We start from the raw sequence: 23,681 nt of genomic DNA on the forward strand, positions 1-23,681 counted from the left end.
ATTTTACCCCTGATTTTCTACCCAATTTGGAATGTCCTATAATTTTGTCCCCTCATCACAGCGATTCCCCCCACAGCTTATGAGAACTGAAGGTTTGGTGGTCGCCCTCTGATCCCACGACCGAGCCAGCTTCCTCTTCTACACCCAAGAGCTCAACAGCAGATGTTAGCGAGCTACCGGCCTCCGGAGGACAAAGGCCAGCCCTGCAGGTGTGCGCTTGAGCTCACCGGTACCTGGCCAGCAGGGTTGGCTGTAGCGTGACAAGGAGAAACAGTCTGCCGGTTTTGCCTACCAAACCCACTGGCGCGCCAGAGCCAGTGCGATCCTCCCTTTGGATTTCTCAGTGAAGTCTGGTGACTTTGCACAGCCAGGATATGATCCTACACACCACACATTTGAGCTTTTACCGGGTGAGCCACTCAGGGACCCTTGGTCGTATTTTAAAGTGTGTATGTGGGTGTTTATTTCACCTCACATACTTTACCTTTATTAAACACTTGTCTATGTGGTATACCTGTTGAACCTTATAATCAAGTACCAACCATATTTTTCCAGACACTGCCCTCTCCTGAGTCCTTGCACTGCAACAGGATTATACTGTGGTTGCCACAGCAGACTGGGAGTCTGGACTTTTATTTGTTGAAATAATGTATCGTTCTACCTTTGTAAAAGCTGAAACAAAACGGAAAGGTCCTTTTGTATTTAGAGTGCTGCTGATTCATTGCAAGAGTGCCTCATTTGGTCTCTGAGTTCAGAAGAGCTAATCTATTTGATCTGCCTTGAACCACCCTGACTGGCTAATTACACCCATGGAGACTCCCCCACCTGTACCTGTGGCTACAGCAGAGAAGACATTCGTCCTGCCAGTGTTATTGTTGTCAATAATAGTATGAACTAGGGGCAGAACGTCTACTAATTGGACATGGTTGAATAGGTCGAATATGGATAAACCATTCATATTTGATAATGTCTGGTGCTCTATTTATGAGTAGACTGTTTGCTGTTTGTTATGAACTGCTTGGAATTTTTCTTTATTAATGTTCTAAAATATAATTTGTGTGTGAATGGATTGCAACTGTAACTGCAGTTCCATCCTTCAGTATGTGAACTATGCATCAACAACTGCTACTGCAGTCACTTACAATAGGACCTCTATGTTAGGTCTCCTCCAAAGTACAAGGTCTGTTCATTAATAACATTCCTTGTCAGTGCAGTTTATTACCCTGTACATGTACAACACATTGTAATAATTAAAAACATAAGAAAGCTGGAAACATCCACATTGCAGTGTTCTGTATTACATAGTGTGGTGCCATACCTTACTTACAGTAGAACCTTTAAATACTGTATAGCAACCTACTTAAATGTAAATCCTCCATGTCATGCTTCTATTTCCCAAAGTAGCTGTATAGCTGCAAAATGTAAATGATCCCTCATAAAAGTTTCAGATTGTAAAAGCACAGCAAAGTAGAATTTTGTACTTTTATTAGGGCTAAACTTGTACTAGGGACACACTTTTATTAGGGATATTAAGTGCTATATTTACAAAGGAGATATTATCTAGAGCTTGTCCCCATTTACACATTGTATTCTGGTCAGGAGTGATATTAAGTGGGTTTCCTTGTATTGATTAAATAAATCATTTAATAAATTGTACATGTGACTAAAAATTATTATGCCAATGTGAAAGAACATTATACTAATAAAACTTGGTCAAACTATTATTACAGGCATATGTGGCAGGGGCACACATATATAAGCCCATTTCACACAAAAATGCCGCTACTGAGCCATCTTAGAGAAGTAATTTTTTTTTTTTTTTAAATACCCATTCACACAGCACGAAACTGCACAATCTATGCCAGTATAATACCGTCATAACCCTTTCACCCAGCCAAAGAGTCATGTCCAGTCAGTCATCAGATCGTTTGACTGGCAACGGCCATAATTACAGCATCACGCACCATCCTTCCTCGTCAGCCCGTAAAGTTAACAATTCTTTCAATTATTCCAGGCTCCAATTACTACCTCATTCTTGATCTTGTAACACCAACGACAAAATACCCAACGTGTCTGGTATACATGCAGTCACATGAGATGTTGACTTTCAATCCATGCCCACTATAGCGTTTCAGTGCCGGTTCAGTGCTGTCTCTGAATCACCTCGCGAGGTGGTTCAGAGACTGCATAAAATATGACGGCTCTGTGACGGTATAGGCAATTCACACGTTCCCAAAATGCTACATCAGTGCCAGTTCTGAGCCGTGATAACTCGTCTGTGTGAAAGGGACAAGAGACAAAACCCTTTGTGTGGGGAAAGGGTGTTTAGGTGAGTGTGGGTGAGTGTGTATACATACTGTTTATTGAATGATATCATGAAGGGGAATACCCAGCCAGTATTGTTCTTGTGTAAACCTTTTGTTTTGGTCCTTATGAATTTTAGAACCGCCATGGCAGTCATTTTGACGGTTTTCACATTTAAAATTAAAGTTACTGTGTGTGTGAAAGATACGCAGTTGTCTGTTCTTGATTTTTCCTAAATACATGTATTAAATACCCTGATGGGACTTGAAAATCAATTTTAAAAAGTTATAATCCCCTCTATCTAGAACCGCCAGAGCAGTTATTTTGACTGCCTTTAACAATACATGTTTTTATTTTATTTTTAAATACAAGCCTGTTATCTCTACTGGACCTGGCAGCCATAAATTATTTTGTTTTGTATAAGGAATGCACAGGAGAAAACATCAGTAGGAGAGATTTCATCTTGAAGCTAGCCACAGCACTTCGGCAGAAACACTCCGATCAGAAAACTGCGAAGCTCTAGCTGCTGCACCGAGTGACACACGCAAGAGAAAACATGTTACTTTAGTTTTAAACTTAAAACTCCTTTCATTTTTACAGTTTTGTATGTACACACACCTGTTTACACAGTAGTTTCTTTTGAAATGTTTATTTTATTATAGTGTTTAATTTTTTGAAGTACTGCTTTACATGTGGTAAGTTAGAAAATAAACCCTTTTATGTTTAATTGTTCATTTAAATACAGGATTTCAGCTGTGCAGATGTTTTATATGATGTGCTTGAATAAAACTTTGAGTTGTATCCGATAGTTTGTCTTTCATTTTAATATTGATGTTGTTTAAAATGCAACCGTCATAATGCCTGCCTGCAGCAGTTTTAGGTATGAGTATAACCACAGCGGTTCTAGTGTTAAATAAAGGTGTGCGTACACAGTGAAACTGCAGCTTCTTGACACTGAGTCTCCTTCCTGCTGGTAACAGCTTGGGCTGTGACACTAGCCTGCCACAGCATTTTTGGGGGTAAAAAAGCTCTAATTTGTGAATTACGAGGTGATTTACAGTATGTGTCATCTGATCAATAATATTGCAAATTACTGCAGAAAGTGCTAGATGATCCATATACAAAAGTTTGTGAAGAGCACATTTATCCATGCAAATAACAATTGTAAAATATTCAGATCCAGCTAACTAATCATTTCTGCCCTGTAACAATCAAAACAAGGAAAAAAAGCATGAAGTTTAACATGGAAATGTACTGTGACTGTCAGTCCAGGCAACCCATATAAAAATTTAACACAGTAAATCTGCACAGTAATCTTGCAGGTTTCCTAAAGCTTTTCCCATTGCTATGCTATGCTATGTTTTTTAATATGCTGTGCCATACCTCTCTGGGTTTAACAATGCCTTTTCTGCTTTCCCATGCTTTCGGTTTATATGCGAAGCTGCTGTCTAGATCTGTTTACATACCCTATACTCTATAATGCACTGTTTTTTTTGTTTTATTTAAATCATCTTATCAACAGTTCATAAAAGTTAAGTTTGTAATTCATAAAAATTATAATGTGGCCTTGAATATCTCAAACATTACATTGTCAACACATTAGCACTAATCTATTACATACAAAAGTTTCAACTAACAATAATCAATCACAGTTGTAAAACAGTTATGCAAAATGTATTTTTATGTTACTGCTACAAAAAACATACCTTTGGCCACAAGTGACACAAGGTGCTAAACTGTATTTAGAGGAAAGTCGTATAAACATCAGTTAGAATATTATGTTTTGCATGTCTACCTGTTTTGCATTTAAAAAGACAGCTTCCCCTCACAGGTCTGCAAACCAGAGAGAGAGAGAGAGAGAGCGCACCTCAACTCTGGCCAAGCAGAGACTGTGTTGAATTATAGTGTGATGTGGATTACATTTAAACTAAGAGCTAAGTTGAAACCCCAAGTTCATGTCACTTGTTACCTGGCTGACTGGATTCAAGCCCTCCATCAAAGGTTGCCACTGTATACCACCCCTTAGACAACTTTGACTGTACTGCCAACAAATTATTTTTAACCAGAATTAAAATGCTTGGCCTTCAGAGGTCTCATTGGGACAAAAAAGTCCTTTTAAATGTTTCTTTAATCAGTGTACATTTGGGTACTCCAATAAGAATTGCATCATTGTTGGCAATCTTTATGGGCAAGCTCATGCCCTATTTGCAGAGCTGCCCTTTACAAAGAACGGACAACATCAAGGCTTTTTCACTCTAACTGGCTTCCATTCAAGATAAACATCTCCTTCCGCAACAAGTACAGCTAATAGTGTTATGTAATAATTATTATAATAATCCTAAATGCTAATATAAAAATAATCATGTTGCAATTCAGTTTTAGTCATGGGGAATAATACTGAAACTAATAGTGTTTCAATCAGATGTGCAGATTCGTGTTCTGTAACCGTTCTGTGAATGGGGTACTGTATTGTTTGGTAAGTTACATGTAATATGTAATTAAACATAAAAATGACCCTTGCTACCTCCCGGGCACCCCTGTAAACATGATGGATCATTTCAATGGGTCTTTCACAGTTTTTAAGTAAAAATTAATACATTTAAAGAAATACAGTTAAATCATTAAGGTCGTCTCAATATTTTCACCTCAAAATTACTCTTTACAAATCTGGCAAACCTTCAGTAGTAAGACCAACTTCCATACTAAGACCACATTTGGTTATTCTCTTATGTGTCCTTAATAGCAAGTTTTTACTGTATTGCCACTATAAGGATTCCAATGCTTGACTTTGCAAAGACACTTTTAAAATGGAACTTCTGGGGGCTCTCGAGTGGTGCATCCAGTAAAGGTGCTCCGCAAATCCAGGCTATGTCACTGCTAACCATGACTGGGGGTTCCTAGGTGGCTGCACGCAATTGGCTGAGTGCTGCCCAGGTAAGGAGGGCTTAGGTCAGCAAGGAACAGTTCACCACGCACCAGCGACCAGTGAATTAATAATAATTGGGCATTCCAAATTGGGGAGAAAAATAATAAAGAAAAACAAAAAAAATGGAACTTCTCATTGTACGCTTTCTCGTCCTAACAGGTAAATACCCAAACACTTAGCCCACGTAAGTCCCTGAATTTTACCAGCAGCCCTTGAGTCTCTTTAGGGTTGGAAGTTTGCATAACTGGCTCAGCAAGTCTGTCTGAGGAGTTGTTTGATGTGTTTAAGCATGCGTCTCAATGACAGAGTCTCATTCACTCTCTTACAGATTGGAGTGTTCCTGTTCCACCTATAAAATAGAAACCTGAGCTGGAAAATGTTTACTTTGATGCTTAATTATTTATATAACATAAGCAACACGTAATTGCCATGGAGATATACCTGCAGAAGCTACAGGTTCCATTTTGATTTATTTTCTTATTGAATGAAAAGATAAAAAAACATCCTTCAACTGAACTTTTTTTCAGATTTAAGATGTAGTAGGCAAATTGTCACAGGGATCAAAATAATTTTAACAGTTCTACACACCAACACACAACAGAGACTGAGATTCAAATGTAGCTTGTAGGTTCAATTCAGATATTTTAAAAGGAAGTAGCTTCACATTTAAATGCATAGTATAACCACAGGAAAGGCAAGAGGAAACTGCAAAAGTCCAATTCACATTCACTGTGGTCGAAATGCATAAGGGTTTTTATTGCAATGACTCAAATAACTGTATTCTTTTAAGAAGTCTGTGTCAGGTGTTTTTGACTACACAGTAAGTTCAGGAGCTTTACTTGCCTCTTAAGCCCTGGACACACTGCACGATGCAATCAATAGCGACATGATCTTTCAATCGCATCAGGCAGTGTGTTATGCTTTGTGGTGTGATTTTTCAAGGATCGGCATATCTATCATAAACATGTTTCATATTTTGCAATATCATTGGTTAGAGTGTCGCAAGTCTCAGTCAGCAACCAATGACTTCATTGCACTCAGTCATTTGACTGGAGACAACACATGCATGTATTCTCTCTCTATTAAAATACACACACACACATACACACACACACACACACACACACACACACACACACACACACACACACACACACACACACACACACACACACACACACACACACACACACACACACACACACACACACACACACACACACACACACACACACACACACACACACACACACACACACACACACACACACACACACACACACACACACACACACACACACACACACACACACACACACACACACACACACACACACACACACACACACACACACACACACACACACACACACACACACACACACACACACACACACACACACACACACACACACACACACACACACACACACACACACACACACACACACACACAGAGAAAGGTATTCCATTGGTTTGTATATAATGTCTGTGCCGATATCTTTTGAAAACAAGCCCCAACATCCTCATAAGCTTTGTACTTTTAAACTATTAGACAAAATATTTACTGCTGATAACCATGACTCCTTTATTCTTAATAGCGTTTTCATTCAATTATACCAAATCATATATTTATCTACAATGAAGGGGAAAGATAATACTGTACATGTTTTCAATATAAGTAGTTGTGCGACACAGTATGTTCCCTACATTGTAAATAAAAACATGATTTGGTAGAATTTAATTAAAACACTATTAATAATAAATGAATTATGGTTGTAGCAGAAGTTTACTCTGTAAATATTTTGTCTAATGTATAGGGGCTGTCAGGGCTTGTTTTCAAAAGATACCAGCACAGACATATACAAACCAATGGAATACCGTGTGTGTGTGTGTGTGTGTGTGTGTGTGTGTGTGTGTGTGTGTGTGTGAATATATGAATGTCTCCAGTCATATGTGGTTTTCACAATCATGCTGCCTTCTAACCAAAATTGTATAAAGTAATATTAATAATATATTTATATAGCACCTTTCATAATGGACCACCACAACAAAGCACTTTATAGGCTGTGAGCTGTGCATTATATGCAGTCACTTACAATAGGACATTGATTTAACATCTCATCTGCAGGATGGAGCACAAGGAGGTTAAGTGACTTGCTCAGGGTCACACAGTGAGTAGCAGAGAGGTGGGATTTAAACCAGTGACCTTCTGGTTATATGCACTGGACTTTAACCACTGGACCACACTAGTCTTCCACTTGACTATGAAGCAGAACAGAACAGAGACTTTCTTTCATCAAGCACTGATTTGTGATTAAACATAGTATATGTTTAAACATTATATTCAATTTCCTTTACCAGAGATTAAGGCCTTTGTATTGACCATTCAGGATAAAGGACATTTTCTAATACAATGTTATTGCATGGTTACATGGTGATCTGAAGTGCTAAATGGTAAAATCAGAGAAACCAAGGTTTTTACAGGTGAAAAAGTGAACACACTCCACGTGTCCTTTAGGTATAGCTATTACCTGCAACACCTTGTTGTATTTTTTTTTTCTTCTGGATTTGTTTTAAAACGTTGTTTGAGCTACCAAAACATCTGAAAGTACCCCCGCCCCCCCCCCAAAAAAAACACATCTAAAAATAGTAACGGCTCCCTGCTACTGCTGCTAGTGCTTGTTGTGATAGCCTATGTGCAGTGTCTGGCACCCTCTTGACTCCTTACCCAGTGTGTTACGGTTAGTGTAAGAATGCTAGACAGTTTGTGTAACTACAGAAACACACTACTTCAGCCTGCTTGATTTCTGATAATGACAGGGGAAGCATATAATGTCTCGGGAATGCTCTTGGACAGTTATCAAGGATCATGAAAATCAGATATTGTGATATGTGAGAAAGATAAATGTTGTTTATGTGAGGTCCTAATCAACAGGAACAGATGCATTGAAAACTCTGTAGTATTCAAAAGCAAGGGACAACTATTAATATAAAAGCCTTTCAATACTAATAAAAGTATGCATGTGCACATTATTATACAAAGTAATATAATATGCACTTCGAGCAAGAGATACAAAAATGTACTCTTCACAAAAGCCTCCAGATACAATTGTATGCAGGAGATAGTAATATAATATAAAATTTCAGACTCACCAGGGTGATTAATCGAAAAATGTTTAATTTAGGCATGCAAAATAAAAGCCACAGGGATCAATCACAGATTCATAGAACTGATCTGGGGGATCTAGTGGCCTTGAAGTAACTGTAGGACTGTGTTGTTAAATGAACACTAACACTTTACAAACTGACTTTTCACATAATTAACTAGAATAGCCAGTGTTTTGTCATGTCTTACATTGTTATTCAAAGGAAAAAAATGAAGGTGCCATCCTTGAATATTGGTGGATGAGCTTATTTTAGCAATAATATGAATTAAAATCCAGTATAGGTAAACTGCTTAAAACTGTATAGCATACTGCAACATGTCAGCTTTGCCTGGCAAGTGAGAACTTGTTTTGGGTTCTGTTATTCCTCCCCCACTGTTTGAGGCGCAGTTCTTTCATGCAGGCTCTGTCTCTGCTTGGGTTATTTCCTTATAACACACAGTCCATCAATCACTACCACAGCTGTGGACCTATTTTTGGTGAAATAAAATACGCTCATTATTCCAGGTACTGGAACCAGTGCCGCCCACCAGGGGGTAACCAGGAATTTTGTCCCGCGCCCGTACATTCCGGGGGGCCCGGACTGGCTGTTCTTTTTTTACAGCTGAGAAGAAAAAGTAATGCCGAAAAGAGCCTGACTTAAACTGCTATTCCACTCGTTCTATACAAATAAATTAAAATGTAACTTATTTTTGTTGTTAGATTGCTGGCTGCAAGTAATGCTTACTGTGTATAAATTAATGTTTAGAGGAGTTAATGAAATAATTAAATATAGCTTACCTCTTGTGCACTTCCATTCATTATAGAAAAGTATTGTTTTCACTTTTTAAAAAAATGATATGGTGTATTGTTCCATACTAAAGAAAAGCACGCCGTGTTTTTACAGGGCGTGAAATAACCAGTGGCACTGCCACTTGCTACAATGCCTCTCAAATTTACGGCAAAAGTTGCCTGTAAGCCTGTCCATCATTGCCGCCGGTATCCGTCAGCTGGCCTGTGCTGTCACAATTCAATTTAATTCTGTCTAATCTCGTCCTGTCAGAAAATGACTGTATTATTGTTGCCATTCTTTTTACTGTGCACCACCCAGCACTAAGCCACGAGAAAAACGTACTGTATCTATGGGCGTCCCTAGAATTAATTTACATCAACAACTCAGACAAGCTAAAATCTATGAAAACCAATAATGTAAATGTGCCTCCATTAGGGTTCGTAATTTTATTTGAATATAGATGCTCAGAAATCGTATCCTGCAGAGGAGTAAATTACAAAAAAAAAAAAAAAAAACTGTGCACAGTGGAGCTTTGAGAGTAGCTCATACCCAAATGGCAATGAAATGTGGTAACCCTGGCCTCCATATTGACTCTGATTACCAAATTCTGACTAATGAACGTCAAGAAATACAGAGTAACATTATTTAATCTAATTAGTAATAAGGTACCTTACTGGTCCAGGCTTCTTTGCGCTCCTGGTTGTTTGAATGTGTGCGTTCTTTAACGTCATGCTGCCTTTCTCTCCCTGTAGTCTGCACACTGAATGCACAGGTTATTTCCCGCCAATGATAAAAAAACAGTCCCGCCCAAGAATCTCTGGACAGCCAGCTTATTAAACGGTGCTTTCCTATAGCTTTCAAAAACATTATATCATCACCCGATTAGATGACTCCTCTGTACTACTGCGTACCACTAACACAGAATTCAGGTACAGCTAAGGAAAGGGTTTACAGACAAAAAGCAATAAGGTGACCTTTCAATTTTATAGCTTTAAAACATTTCTTTACATCTATTCTTTGAAACCAAACAAAAAAAAATGTATACTGCCAAAATATTAAGATATAATGAATTATATGCAGTAAAAAGCACTCGTGAGTAAGTGGCAGTCAGCACACGGAATTCAGAACTGTTCTGTATATATGTGTGCCTCATAGTTACTCTGTGTTTTAGGAAGTGTTAGTCCATTCAGTCCATCATTTTGACCACTTTTTACACTTACAGGCAGCACATTTCGTGTTGACATTGTAGCAGGATTTCTGAACTGCTTGCTGTATAGTGCTGTTTTCTTTCAGTGTATTTTCTTGCATAAAAATCCCAACAACCCCTTAGTCACCTTGAATGTTAACTAAATGCATTTAGCAGACGCGGGTCCTCCATGCATTCTTTGTAAAGTACCCAGGAGTTGATGGCTGCTAGGTCCAATACATTGTAAAAACCTGAACAGACCACCGTGGGGAGCCAGCTTTAGCGGAATAGTTCTGTGCCATCTGATCCACAACATCAACTCCATATTTTCTTGCATTGTAAAACTCCACGGTCTCTGGTATTTATTTTCACTAGTCCCAATGCTAATTGACTGACCAAAACAGTACAACTGGCAAGCAGACGCCAGCCTTTGCAAAGGATGATTGAAAAAGAATAGACTGTCAGTCATTCACTCAGACAGAGAGTAGAGACTAATCTAATTACACCAAAGGTGTGCAACCAAACTTTTATCAAGGGCTGCACATCCAGAAAACTAGTTTAACCTAATGTGTATGGTGGGCCGCACATTACTAAAAATTTATCACCTTAGCTGCAATATACATATGCATATACAAATAGGCAATTTCCCTTAGAATTACTGTTAATTTTATTTCGTACTGCACGACACACATCACAAACAAAATATACAAAACAATTAAAAACAAAGCATTAACATCGTACTGCTATCATATACACATGTATTGCACAATAACACAAAGCAAATTAAATATCTACTTGCTTAAGTGGTTTTTATTTTAGTTTATTTGAGTTATTCAATTATACTAGCAGCAATGTAGCCAAAAGTCACAGGGCAGTGAAGTCACTTCCCTAGCAACAAGCCTCCTATGTTAACTTAGGAATGGGCTCTTTCAATGTAGCGGGTTTGTGCATTTAAGAAAGAAGAGAAATACACATGAAATTAGTTGAAAACAAGCTGATGAGAAGCAAGTAGCCTCCGTAGTACGAATTAAAATGGTATGCTGCTTTTTATGCGAAAATTTTGAAGAAGCAAGTCAACAAAGTTTAAAGAAATATTTCCGATATATATACACGTGTGAAATGGAATGAATAATCAGGCCGCATGCAGCCCACGGGGCGTGAGTTTTGTGTCCCTGAATTACAGCTAAACACATGGCGAACTGGAAAATAAAAATAATAAAAGTAGAATTCTGTTCTGTACAACCAAAATACAATTGTTTTCTGTGTGGCCGTCAATGTGACTGCTCCTAGGGCTTTTAGGTATAATGTAATATATGTCCTTTATTTCTTCACTCCCACGTTTCATGCTTTGTGAGAATATTTAATACATACAACAGAAAGATACATGAACGTCCAGCCCCATATGTGTTACACGACTGGAGAAAATTACATTTTAAAACCAAAAAACGGCAAAATGACTGCCGCTGGGGTAAATATACAGTAAATGATATAAAACATACTTTTCTAATATCAAAATATACGGTTAATGTTATGTAAACTGCTAAATGTTGAAAGAGGGTTTTTATATATTAAAAACAAGTTTTAAAAAAGTTTGCATTTGTTTAGTAAGGCTAAATTACTTTTTCATCAAAAACAGTTGTTACACACCTTATAAACACTGCTTTGTATTCGCACTGCAGCTCATTTGTTTACATTTGTGACTAACAGTGTCAGAGGGCTATTAAAAAATAAAAAAGAACCCCCCCATTTTGGCAGATTTCCTATGTGAAGCCATGATAAAGGACCTGCGATCCGTTTGTTGTTTTTTCTAAAAGTATGAACAAATAAAATAACCCTTATAATACTTAATTTGGTGTCATGGACGTGTTCTTGTTGTATCTCAAGGTGAGCAAACTTTTACCACAAACTGAGACCTTAGGCAACCAGAACTAAGTACAGTCTGTACCTAGGTAAAAGACTCTTGGGAAGACATCCCACCAGAATTGATCGTAAAGGCTTTTAAGATGGCATGTATTTCAAATCAGCTGGATGGTACAAAGGATGACATGACATGTCCGAGACAGATTCACACAGTGAGGATGACATGGAAAATATCTATGATGATAACCTTACAGAGGCAGGTCTTGCTGTGTTTGAAGACAGCAAAAGTGACTCTGAGTTTTTTGGTTTTGAGTAAAAAATAAATTAATAAATTAATAATAAAAAAATGGAATGCTGTGTTACATAAAAAATGAAATAAAATATTGCAGAATCCTTATTTCAAAACATGAGTTATGAATTGCCCTTTACTATTAATGTTGAGCAAAAACATAGGCCTAATTTTAGGTGCTTTGTTGTCTCAAAAAGTGGGGGGCACTTATACATCGTGCGACTTATACAATGTTGTCTTTTTTTATGATAAATAACTTAACCATCTATAAAAGTTCCATTCATATCAAATTGAGATTTTTAAAAAATAGAATTCACAAGTTAAATCGTTGTGATCAGGGCCCCACAATTCCTGGAATTAACAGACTTGGGTCATATTTTCAAAGCATCCAGTCTTTGACTAATTTTTATTCATCTTAATGTTCCAACACTAAGAAACAACCACATTGAAAGCGCTTATGTGAACTTTAATTGTATTTATTAGCTGTTTGGTTGGCGTTTAATATAAATTAAAAACAGCTGTAAATCAAAGACTGGAGTAAATGCTTTGAACATACAGCAAGGCCCTTTGAATTCTTTCTGGGATTCTTCTTTTGTGCACAGGTGCATTGAATAACAGATTGAGAGTTGCTGCTGCGTCATTGTGGATGTTGTACAGCAACGGTACAAACGTCACACAGAAGAAAGTTGGAGTTGACAACAAGCCATCACCACAAGCATTTCTGACAACCTCATTTGGCACCCATGAGAAAGTTACTAATTTACGACGCATCAGGTAGGCTAATAACCAAACCAGAACAACAGGCTTAAAAGAGAATTAATTTGATAAATCTTTTTCCAACAATTAATCAATGTTTTATATAGTGCCTTTCACAATAAATAGCCTCAAAGCACGTTTCAGATAAACCTAACAAAACAATGTATAATATTATGACAGGCTAGCGCCGGTTTCCGCCAGAAATTAGACTCAGAGAAAGAAAGTTCAGTTTTAAAGCACTGTTGCGCACTTTATTAAACACAAAAGAAACAAACAGGGCACGCGGGCCAAAACAAACAGTTCAAGCAAATGAACAACACACTTGTAGGATTGGCTGCTGCCTTCACTACAGTTCAAAACTCACAGCACAAACTCTTCCAACAAAAAAAGGATGTTGCTTCTTTTTTTATACATGTGGCCACTCCCCAACTAGCACTCAGTTACCTAATTTGGGAATGGCCACACCTGTGATTGCTGGCAAGGACCTTACATTCCCACACACACGCACACTACTTACAGCAGTAGGGCTTTCATCCTGCCACAAATATAAAAAACTATTTAGAGAAATAGCAGATAAAATACCCATTTAAATGACATACATTAAAATCATTTTTAAATGTAAATGCCTTTAAAGAGCAATGACAAAATGTACATAATTAACATATGCAGTCAATTATTTTCTGTTTTATATTTGTAATTAATTTAAAACAATTTGTAGTTTTATTTTTCACTTTGACATTATGGACTTTTTTGTGTTGATCAGTGGCAAAAACTCCTAATTAAATCCATTCTGATTCCATGTTGCAATAAAACGTGGAAAAGTCCAAGGGGGGGTGAATACTTTTGAGAGCCACTGTATATTCAGACCAGGTTTCATCCCAATTCAATATGCAGTTCTTTAATCATACAGATAGGCAGTTATTCAAACATATACCTCCAGCAGACATGCATCCCCAGCAGAGGCCGGTAAGTGTCTCCGTGTAACGGTAGTTTATGGCAGTTCCTGTGCAGGATAACAAAAATGTGGGATGCATATCCTTGAACTATGCAGACTTAGTGGAGGTGTCACATTTTTGGTTAATCTCAAGAAATGCTTATGCCAGAAGTGGTAAGAACCTTCTTTAGTTATTGAGAGTATCAGTTGCTTATGTAATGTTGTCTTTCTAAAGGGGGTAAATATGACCAAAAATCACCTAACAGTAATTACTGACACTGGTGAGTTCTGAAAAATCTGATGCGGATTCTTTGTGTGACAGTCATAAAGAAGCATGACTCATATCAATTCAGAATGGTAAATGCTTGATGTAAAAACAGAAAACAAGAGCAGCTTTTTTTCTTTTTATTTGACCAGCATCTCTACTAGGAACCAACCCAGCCTTTTCAGAACCAACCCAGTACTGTCTCTTTTCTCAAGTGCCTTTTCATTCCATGCTTTTCTTACAGTATTTCAACCTCTTGTTTGTAGTGTAGGGACGAACAAGCGTTTTTTTTCTGGCCGTCTAGAGTCTATAAACTGTGTTTCCCGGCACAGTACTTGCATATATTATTAGTTATAAATGACACACTCGAGACGGCTGCTGTGGCTTCATTAAGATGTAATCTGCTTTCTGTTTTCTGGACTCTTAGTTACTGTGAAGGAGCACTGGCACTGTGTTTACATTTCAACTTCCTTGTTGGTGTTTAAATGACTATGCTACATGGGCCCTATGCTTTTGTATGCCCAATTATTTAAGTCATGTTTCCACACCCAATTTAAAATGTCCAGTTATGTTCCCTCACTGCTTCAACCCCCACAGCAGCTCAGGTGAACCGAAGGTCAGTGGGCATCCTGATCACAGCCAAGCCAACCGCCTCTTTACACCCAGGTGCTTTACAGCGGGCAAGCTACCTCCCCTTTGTGGACAAAGACCGGCCCTGCAGGTCTCTGGGCTCACCAGGCGCCTGGCCAGAAGGGACTGCTATAAGTCTGATGAGCCAGTTTTGCCTCCATAATCCACTGGAGTCAATGCAACGCTTCCAATGGAACCCTCGAGGAAGATGGTCACCTTCATACAGCCAGGATGTGAACCTGCCCTCCCCAGATGGTGTGAGCCTTTACCAGGTGAGCTACTCAGGGAGCCAAATATAACAGAAATGAAAGTCACTGTAGTTACTCTGGAGTTAGAATAAGGGATAGAGCAATTACCATGACAGGAGAACTGTATGGCAAAATAAGCCACAACTATCCTTATTGTCATAAACCCATACGAATTACTATGAAAGTCCTCCATACAAAAAATTTTGAATACATCACTATGAAACTCATAAACTGTCTCTCAGCCTGTTTACACTATACACTATACGCTTTACACTAATAATAATAATAATAATAATAATAATAATAATAATAATAATAATAATAATAACACATATAATAATATACTAAACAGGTAACAGGCTTTTTAAATGCTGTACCAGACTAGAAACTTTCCATAAAGTAAGTCAGAGGTTCCTTTTGTTAACCATACGAAATTGTTCAGTCAAGAGTGTGCAACATAAGGCAGGTATTTTCCATTTCCTGTCTATTACTGGGTGTCAATTCATTTTGTTACTAAACATTGACACTGTTTCATAAAAGTGTCTGGGGCCAGAGTATGTCTGGTATTGGTTCACCCCAGTTCACCAAGTTTTTTTTATAGTTTTATCTTTAGCTGAGACATTACCAAACGTGTCTAGCATTTTTCCCTGTAACGCCGATGAGGTCCACTCAATTGAGCTAAACGGTAGGGGACTTTTGCGGACAACAAAAAATGAATTATATGAACATATCACATTTATTGCAAGCCCCTTCTTCATTATAACTTTAAAGTGGTACAGACCATTTAGCATGACAGCACTGTACTATAAATGCACCCCTTTGCAACACAACTAGCACCCCACATCCTGACACCACCACTCTGCAGGTTATATGGACTGCGTCTGGGTCATGTTGAAAATAAACCTGGAATCAACAGAATTCTGACTTACTGTTTTAAGTGACTGTAGCTAATAAAATATTCCATGAGTCGTATTTGTTGTGCCTTTCCATTTGCATTACAGGTATCAAATGTGTGCTTCCTTGATCATTTGCTCTGGAGGGTGAAATTGTCCCCCACCACTTCAAAATCTTATTTTCTGCCGCTAACTAACTAGCCACTTCTTCAAATGACTGACACGATTTCAGCCAGTAACATGCTGTGGCCCAGATGACACTGCTGAGGTGAAAAGACTTAGGAAGTGCACGTGTAACAGATTTCCTTTCTTAACTTAATGTTGTACAAGAAATCATATTTTAAAATGAAGAGACAAGCTTCTTATAACATGTGTTTCTGTCAAAACTGCAAGGCCTACAGTGTGCAGATAATGGAAGTGCAGGACAGGTCAGATTTATGGAATTATTTCGGTAGCAGTGTGAGGAATGACATGTAGCACACTGACTGATACTGACCTAGGCTGGGACCAAATCAAACCTTTGACAACCCACTAATTGCTTAACAAAACTATACTTAATAGCATTTTCTTTTTTTTGTAAGTATCTTATTTCTTCTATTCATAAAAAGAAAACACTATTAAATACAGTTTTGTTAATTGCAATTAGCGGGTTGTCAAAGTTTTGATTTGGTCCCAGCCCTAATGTCATCGGCTCAGACATTTCAATAGGGTTTAATCCTAAAAGCTGATGACTTTTTTAAGCCAACGATTTGTGGATATAAAAGTGGCTTGCCCATAACTTAACTTTAAATAGCACTTTACAGATGTCAAAATATTTATGTATATTCATTGGGACTAAGCCAAAGCTTATCAGAGAGGTTTAAGTGGTTTATATTGCCAGTGACATCCTCTATTCATCTTTGCAAAGCCCCAACTCACAAACTCCTTTAAAATCCGAGAGAAACAGTAATTTCTGGCAACGACAATGTGATAAACACGACAAATTTGGTAATGGCACAGAAAGAGCACAGGATGCGCTGTTGAGACCCATACATGTAATACACGGTTAATTAACTTTGTAAAATAAAATGTAAACAGCAAAGTGCAAATGCTTGATAGAGTTGTTACACAAGTTCAGTACAGAGTGTGTGCTCATAATATAGAAAACTATAATGCAAACTCTTCACTGTGACCCATAGCGGGTGCTCTGCATCCACAATTTATTAAATTAATTGAACATCACCTTATGGGAGTCAAAGTGAATGTTGTGACAAAATGGAGCTCATCATGTGGCAACTATACCTACCAAATGTCACTGCTATGATGGATACCTTTTCTACACCCTCACTGCTTTTTACAACGCTCTCAATTAATTTGAATTCATGTAGTGATGACACAAAGCAGGTGCTCCAGGGCATGCCAGAAAAACGTTTGGTCATAAAATCTACCATCCTGAAACTAATTCAAAGCAGTGTATATCTGCAGCTGCCTGTTTCTGAGGGCTCCAACTGCTACACCAATGGCCAAATCTCTCAGTAACCAACCCCTGCTCTCCCTATGACTGTGTTCATCAGATCTCTTTTTGCATAAGTACAACAGTGAGCTTTTGGCATTTCTTCAATAATATATTTTTAAAAAACACTGAAAATTCTAAAGGAAATGTTTTCTGCTAAAATATCAAGCAACATATGTCTGCTGTTATGTCAACTTGACAATGCTTTGAAATATACTTCTGAATGAACCACACTCAGGATGAAATTAAAAACCTCTGGAAATGTGTGAATGGGACCATTTCAAGCCCCCACGTACTACATAAAGTACACTGATGCAGCACCTGCTTGCAGGGTAGCAGACCCTACAAGCTAGCAGGCCACCCTCATGCAATAGCCCATAGAGATTACTTTTAAGAATTCCACTTCTATTTACTGAATGCCTTCTAGGCTATGAATGCAATTACTGTAAGTGCTTCCTTGCTCGCTCACTGGCTATGAATTAGAATGAGCCTGGGAAATGAGCAGGACAGATTTTCACAGAAGTGAGGTCTGGAAATGATAAGAGGAACAAATAACCAACAGTTACACGGGGCAGTATACAGATCCCTGTGAAAAGGACACTAACAGTGTGGTATCCTTATCAAAGGCCTTTAATATTGTAGCGTGCACGGGGAAAGGCAGCAGCAGGGCTATATGCTCCTTGCAATGTAGCTGGCTCTTTTGTACAGCGGTATCGGCACTATGCTTTACTGCGAGAAGTCCCGGGTTCGCACCTGCCCTCCGCCTGTGTGTAGATTGCCTCGCCCTGTCTGAGGCTCCTGCTTGCGAGAACCAAGATCACTACAATATTATACTACTGTAATGTAGTTAAAGGTTTCTTAAGTTAAAGGTTGCAGTTTCTTACTTGTCCTCAATCCCTTCCATGGTTGTAGTGCAGTTTTAGGAAAATGAATCATAATATTGTATGTGTCTACTTAAAAAGTGTTTTATTGAAACTTTATATACACGACTTCTGAAATTGGAATTGTTCCCAGTATAGCTAACTATCTTCTGAAAAAAAAAAAATTAAATTGAAGAAAATAAAAAAGATATGCTTAATTATGCACTGAATAAAAAACACAAAAACAGAAATGTGCTAATTAAATAATTGTCAATTGAATAATAAGCCTAGCTACTACAAGGCAGACTTCAGGTGTTTGGTATTAGCAATGGCTAACAAGAGCGAGACTCATAAATCTGCTGGTTTTGAGGTTTTTAGAAATCTTTTCTGAACTGATTTCTGTCATTTATACACATATTTCATAAGTCGTTTCTTAATACCAAATTACGTAGTTTTTTCTCTTTAAACTTTTATTTATTTATTTTTTTTGCCTAAGTGAACAGTCTTCAAGCCAAGAGGATTGTGTATTTTTCTTACTACATTTCTCCCCATAGTTCAACCTTCTTTGCACTGATTTGAAACCAGGCTTGGTTGGCTTACCAGTTTGTTTACATTAGCCATGGTAGCTTTAGCTGAAGACACCCAAGCTTCATTCTTTTTTGGCGCTTACTGGCCACTCAAGCACTAACCCGCAACCATCTTGGTATCAGCACTTACCATACAGAACATTTGTTACAGCCAAAGAAGTGAAAAATAAGTTAGACTGACAAACTCATTGCAGGAAACTGTAACAGTAATTTGGATTTAGGAGGTAACAGCCTTCTTAAATACCAGTAAACAATATGCATATTTAAACGCTTTACTGGACAGTACCTATTCAACTGATACCAGAAAAGGAAATTATTTAGAGTGATTTAGTCCCCCTGCAAAATAAAACTTAATCTGCATTTGACACAAAATTTGCAAACGCAACAGTAATAGCAAAAGCCCTTTTCGCGTCGCTAGTCTGGAAAACCCAAAAGTTAGAATTTGAATACTCTTGTAAAACAGGAAAAAATGTGTCAGTACAACTAAATTATTCACGTGCTGGAGGATATTATTCTGCGTTTCAAAATGCGGTAATAACGTTCTAAAATAACTAAAAACACAGATTCGACTATATATGTCGTGTATTTTATTAAACGCCAAGCGGTGCAAGATGAAAAAATTCAAAAAAAAAAAAAAAAAAAAAAAAAAGCTTGTTCTAATATGACAAGAAACCGTGTATCAGATTACAAAAACACACTTCAACTTCAAGCCCGCACCCCCGCCTCTCGCCCTCAGTATGCATCGCGTGAGAACAGCTCCAGCTCTCAACTTGATTAATGCAAGCGTACTATTTCCATGCCAAACCAAAACTACAGTATCTGCTTCTTAAGGTGACCCTACTAGAAATTAAAAGACGCCAACATGCTTTTACCCTATAGGTCCTTACAATATTCCTCGACGACTAGAAACACTTGACATTACATTTAAAAAAAAATGCCAACCAGTTTTTAGCAACGTTTTAAAAGCAACTTTCGAGAGCACTGGTTTCTTTCGTCCTGCCAGCACCATTCAAATACTGATTTTGTTCATTACAAGAAATGCAAGCAATTTGTTGGCAGAATAAAAATTGAAATCAATACCGAAGCATGAAAATAATTTAAAAGTAACTATTATGTCAAAATACTAGTTCACTGTGACCGATTATTTATAACTACAGGTAAAAGCAAATGTGCCAGTTAACACTTACAGTAACGTAACACGTTTGGAAAGATGTATTAGTTTTAGTTGTTGGGTCTTTGTGATCACATACAACACGGTAGTGACTTTTTATAGACTGACTGAGTCTAAGTAACACCTTCGTCTTTTACATTTTTTACAAATACATTTTAACTATACTGTTAAGGTTTTAAAAGTTTTTGAGTAAGATGTATGTTTTCCAAATTTATGGTTCTAGATGTTGTATTGTTAACACCACATTTAGTAAATTGACATTAGAAAAAAAATGTATAGGTCCTACTACGCAGCCAAACTGTATGGAATGCATTTCCTACTCAAATACTGAAAATGACCTTACAACAACGCATTTCATAACCGTATCAACACAGTTCATGTTTTATATTCATTAAACATCATGCTGCCCTTTATTAAAACATCGGTTTATATATGGATTGACCAGGTTTTAGTTGTTGAAAACGATTTAAAAGCATAATTATTAAAACGTACAAATTATAAAAAATCACCTAAAGGTTTTTTTTTTTTTTTTTTTTTTTTTTTTATGTTGGTGGTTTCTGTGATTGCTTAAGCAATACAGAAAGCATGCGCTTATGTAAGCAAATCATATACACAACACACCTTAAAACATTAACGTATTATTATATAGACATCTTACATTTTCTGTATCGGCTTCTTTCGTTTTTTGACAGCGTAGATCCCTCCGGTGGCCAACATACTCTTCTGTCAAGTTAGTGTAGCTAGTGAAGTTTCTTTTCACTGCATGCAATTTTCAAAGAAATGCGATCAAACAAACAGACAAGTAAAATCCCCAGACAATGCATTTAGTCGACATTCAACCACCTCAGCGGAACTGGCAAATGCGAATGCTAAAACAAATGAAGAACGATCCGAGACACCCAGAAACCCAAAGAACCCTTGAAAAGGATTCGGGAAAAGCTTCCTGTTACACAGTGAATAGTAATGGCGTGATCAGAACAAATTTCCCTTCTTCTTTTCAGTTTTTTTTTTTTTTTTTTTTTTTTTTTTTTGTAAAGCTGTCACTCTATACTGCCCCCAAACAAAGTTTCCTTGTGTTCTTTGGTGCTGTTTTCACTTTGCTCAGACCAATCCGGAGTACTGTAACAGTACCGAGCTCCAAACAGGTACAGTATTGGTGCGCCTATTCTGCGCCTCCCATTCAGGAAATAGTACATTGTACATAACAGTGCTTTTTAAGGTGGAACGAAAGCGAGAGGGAGTGCGCAGTTAACTGATCACGCAACTCCCTCCTCCGGTCTCATAGATGAACTGTACTTCTTATACAAACTGGTAGCATGAACCCACACAGGCATGCGGGATTCATGATAGACTAAGGCTGAGATAAAAAAAGTAAAAACTGCACAGGTAGACCAGACCGAACCCCTCCCCCCTTAAGGAGCCTAAAGATACATGTTCTTGAATTCTAGTTGTTATCTAGGCCCACGTTTAAATGTGTACTGTCCAGCTCTGTTCATCAGCCTTAAAAAGTATGTCATGTTCATATTAATTAATTGGTTTAAATAAATAAATAAATAAATAAATATGTGACAGCTCTTTACTTTGTTCCAGTAAAAACTACAGGTAACACAATTGCTAACCTTTGATTGACCAAATATATGTTGTAAGGTCTAACAATGTACATATCAAAACAAAACTGTATTCAATGACATTCTATAAATCATTATTTTAAATGAATATAAATATATATATATATATATATATATATATATATATATATATATATATATATATATATATAATATATATACACATACATATAAAATACATTTCATAGCATCATAATTTTGCTTCATTTGGGAGTGCATTGGGTAAAATGGAAAGTATTTAATATAGTATGGCGGGATTCACTTTTCTTAAGGTTTATTTGAAGTGTAGTCTCTTACTCTTTTTAGCCACAGAAATCCCATTTACTGAACAGGACTGAAAATAGACATACGACCAACTATTACACTATCAAGCAAATCACGTCTGTTAACTTTCTGAACGATTCCCATTTGCTACTGTACTCATGTGAAATGCAAAAATTAAAAAAAAAATTTAAAAAAAAACATCATTAGGGGTTTTTAAGGGTGCAGGGAAAACAGTTGTAGAGAAATGAGGGCCTTGTTGGAAAAAAAAAAAGTTTAAAAGAAGTAAAAAGGCCGCCTTAGTCAAGTGAAATTCCTCATAAATCAATACACTCACGATTCTTGTGGCTGCTCTGGGCTGCTAATCTCATCAACAATAGACACATTGCCATCAGACGTGACTTGTATAATTCTTATGAACATATCATATTTCAGAACTGTCATATTAATAGCAGGAACTGGCCCTGAGTTTTTATTTGATGTCATGTGCCAGTTAAGAACTAGAACCCATTTTAAAATCCAGCCAGTTCACCCAGCTAAGGCCTCTGAAAAGACAACAAAGTCTAGTTAATCTGGATTTGGATGTACAGTACAGTAGATGCTAATGCTTCTATTTCCTTTCTGTGTTACAGGCAATAGGATTAAATAAAGACCCACAGTTTTCACATTTAAACTTTTATAATCAGTTCACAGTTGTTACTGTTCAGCCTGAATATAATAAATCTATGGTCTGATTTTCACATTTTCTGTTTTAACCTGTTACATATTTTCCTACATTTATGATTTGATACATTTTAAAAATAATAATAAAAAACTACGATTTGGTCTTTTTTCATGCTGTAAAAGTCACAAAAATTGCACAAAATGTCAATATCAGAAGTAAACTTTACTTGGGTACCCAGACTTTTATCTATACTATTTTTTTATTGTTTTCTGTGTAATTTGTGGGATGAGTTGTTTTTGCACATATGCTGTACATATATTTCACCTGAAAAACAAGCAAGAAAAACTTAAAGGTTTAAAAAAAAAAAAAAAAGTTTAAATGTTAAAAAATACAGTTTTATAATAATAAAGCTGATCTAAACTGTTTCTGGCTTCTTTAAAAACGTTTACAGTTTTTATTATGCATGACAAAATAATGACAGTCTTGCACAGTGAGGTAGGATCTGTGTTTTATACAGGGGTTACAGTATAGCTGCCAATACACATGGAGAATAGCAGTTTAAATTGCACACAGAGTGACTAAGCAAGATTTAAGATTTGGACATTAAAGCTGTGTTCAGACTAGGTTAAAAAAACAAGCCAAGACTGACTCCAATCTGATCTGACTGTCGAGACTAATCCTCAGATCAGAGTGACTGGTTAAACAGACTGATCTGATTGTCCAGACTCACCCTCAGATCGGACTGAGACTAGTTAAACAGACATTCTCACTGTCCAGACTAATACACA

General features: G+C 37.2%; 1 protein-coding gene across 1 annotated transcript in view; it reads right to left on the bottom strand.

The window, feature by feature from the left end:
- The window catches only part of LOC121323590 (aryl hydrocarbon receptor-like), a 110,792-nt gene extending 89,290 nt beyond the window's left edge, over window positions 1-21,502 (bottom strand). Inside the window, exon 1 of the mRNA XM_041264730.1 lies at window positions 20,999-21,502. Within this exon, the coding sequence (XP_041120664.1) occupies window positions 20,999-21,057 (59 nt within the window). The 5' untranslated portion in view covers window positions 21,058-21,502. The remainder of the gene's footprint in view (window positions 1-20,998) is intronic.
- Window positions 21,503-23,681: the final 2,179 nt, after the last annotated feature.

This window comes from Polyodon spathula, chromosome 11, assembly GCF_017654505.1.
Source record: "Polyodon spathula isolate WHYD16114869_AA chromosome 11, ASM1765450v1, whole genome shotgun sequence".
NCBI lineage: Eukaryota > Metazoa > Chordata > Actinopteri > Acipenseriformes > Polyodontidae > Polyodon > Polyodon spathula.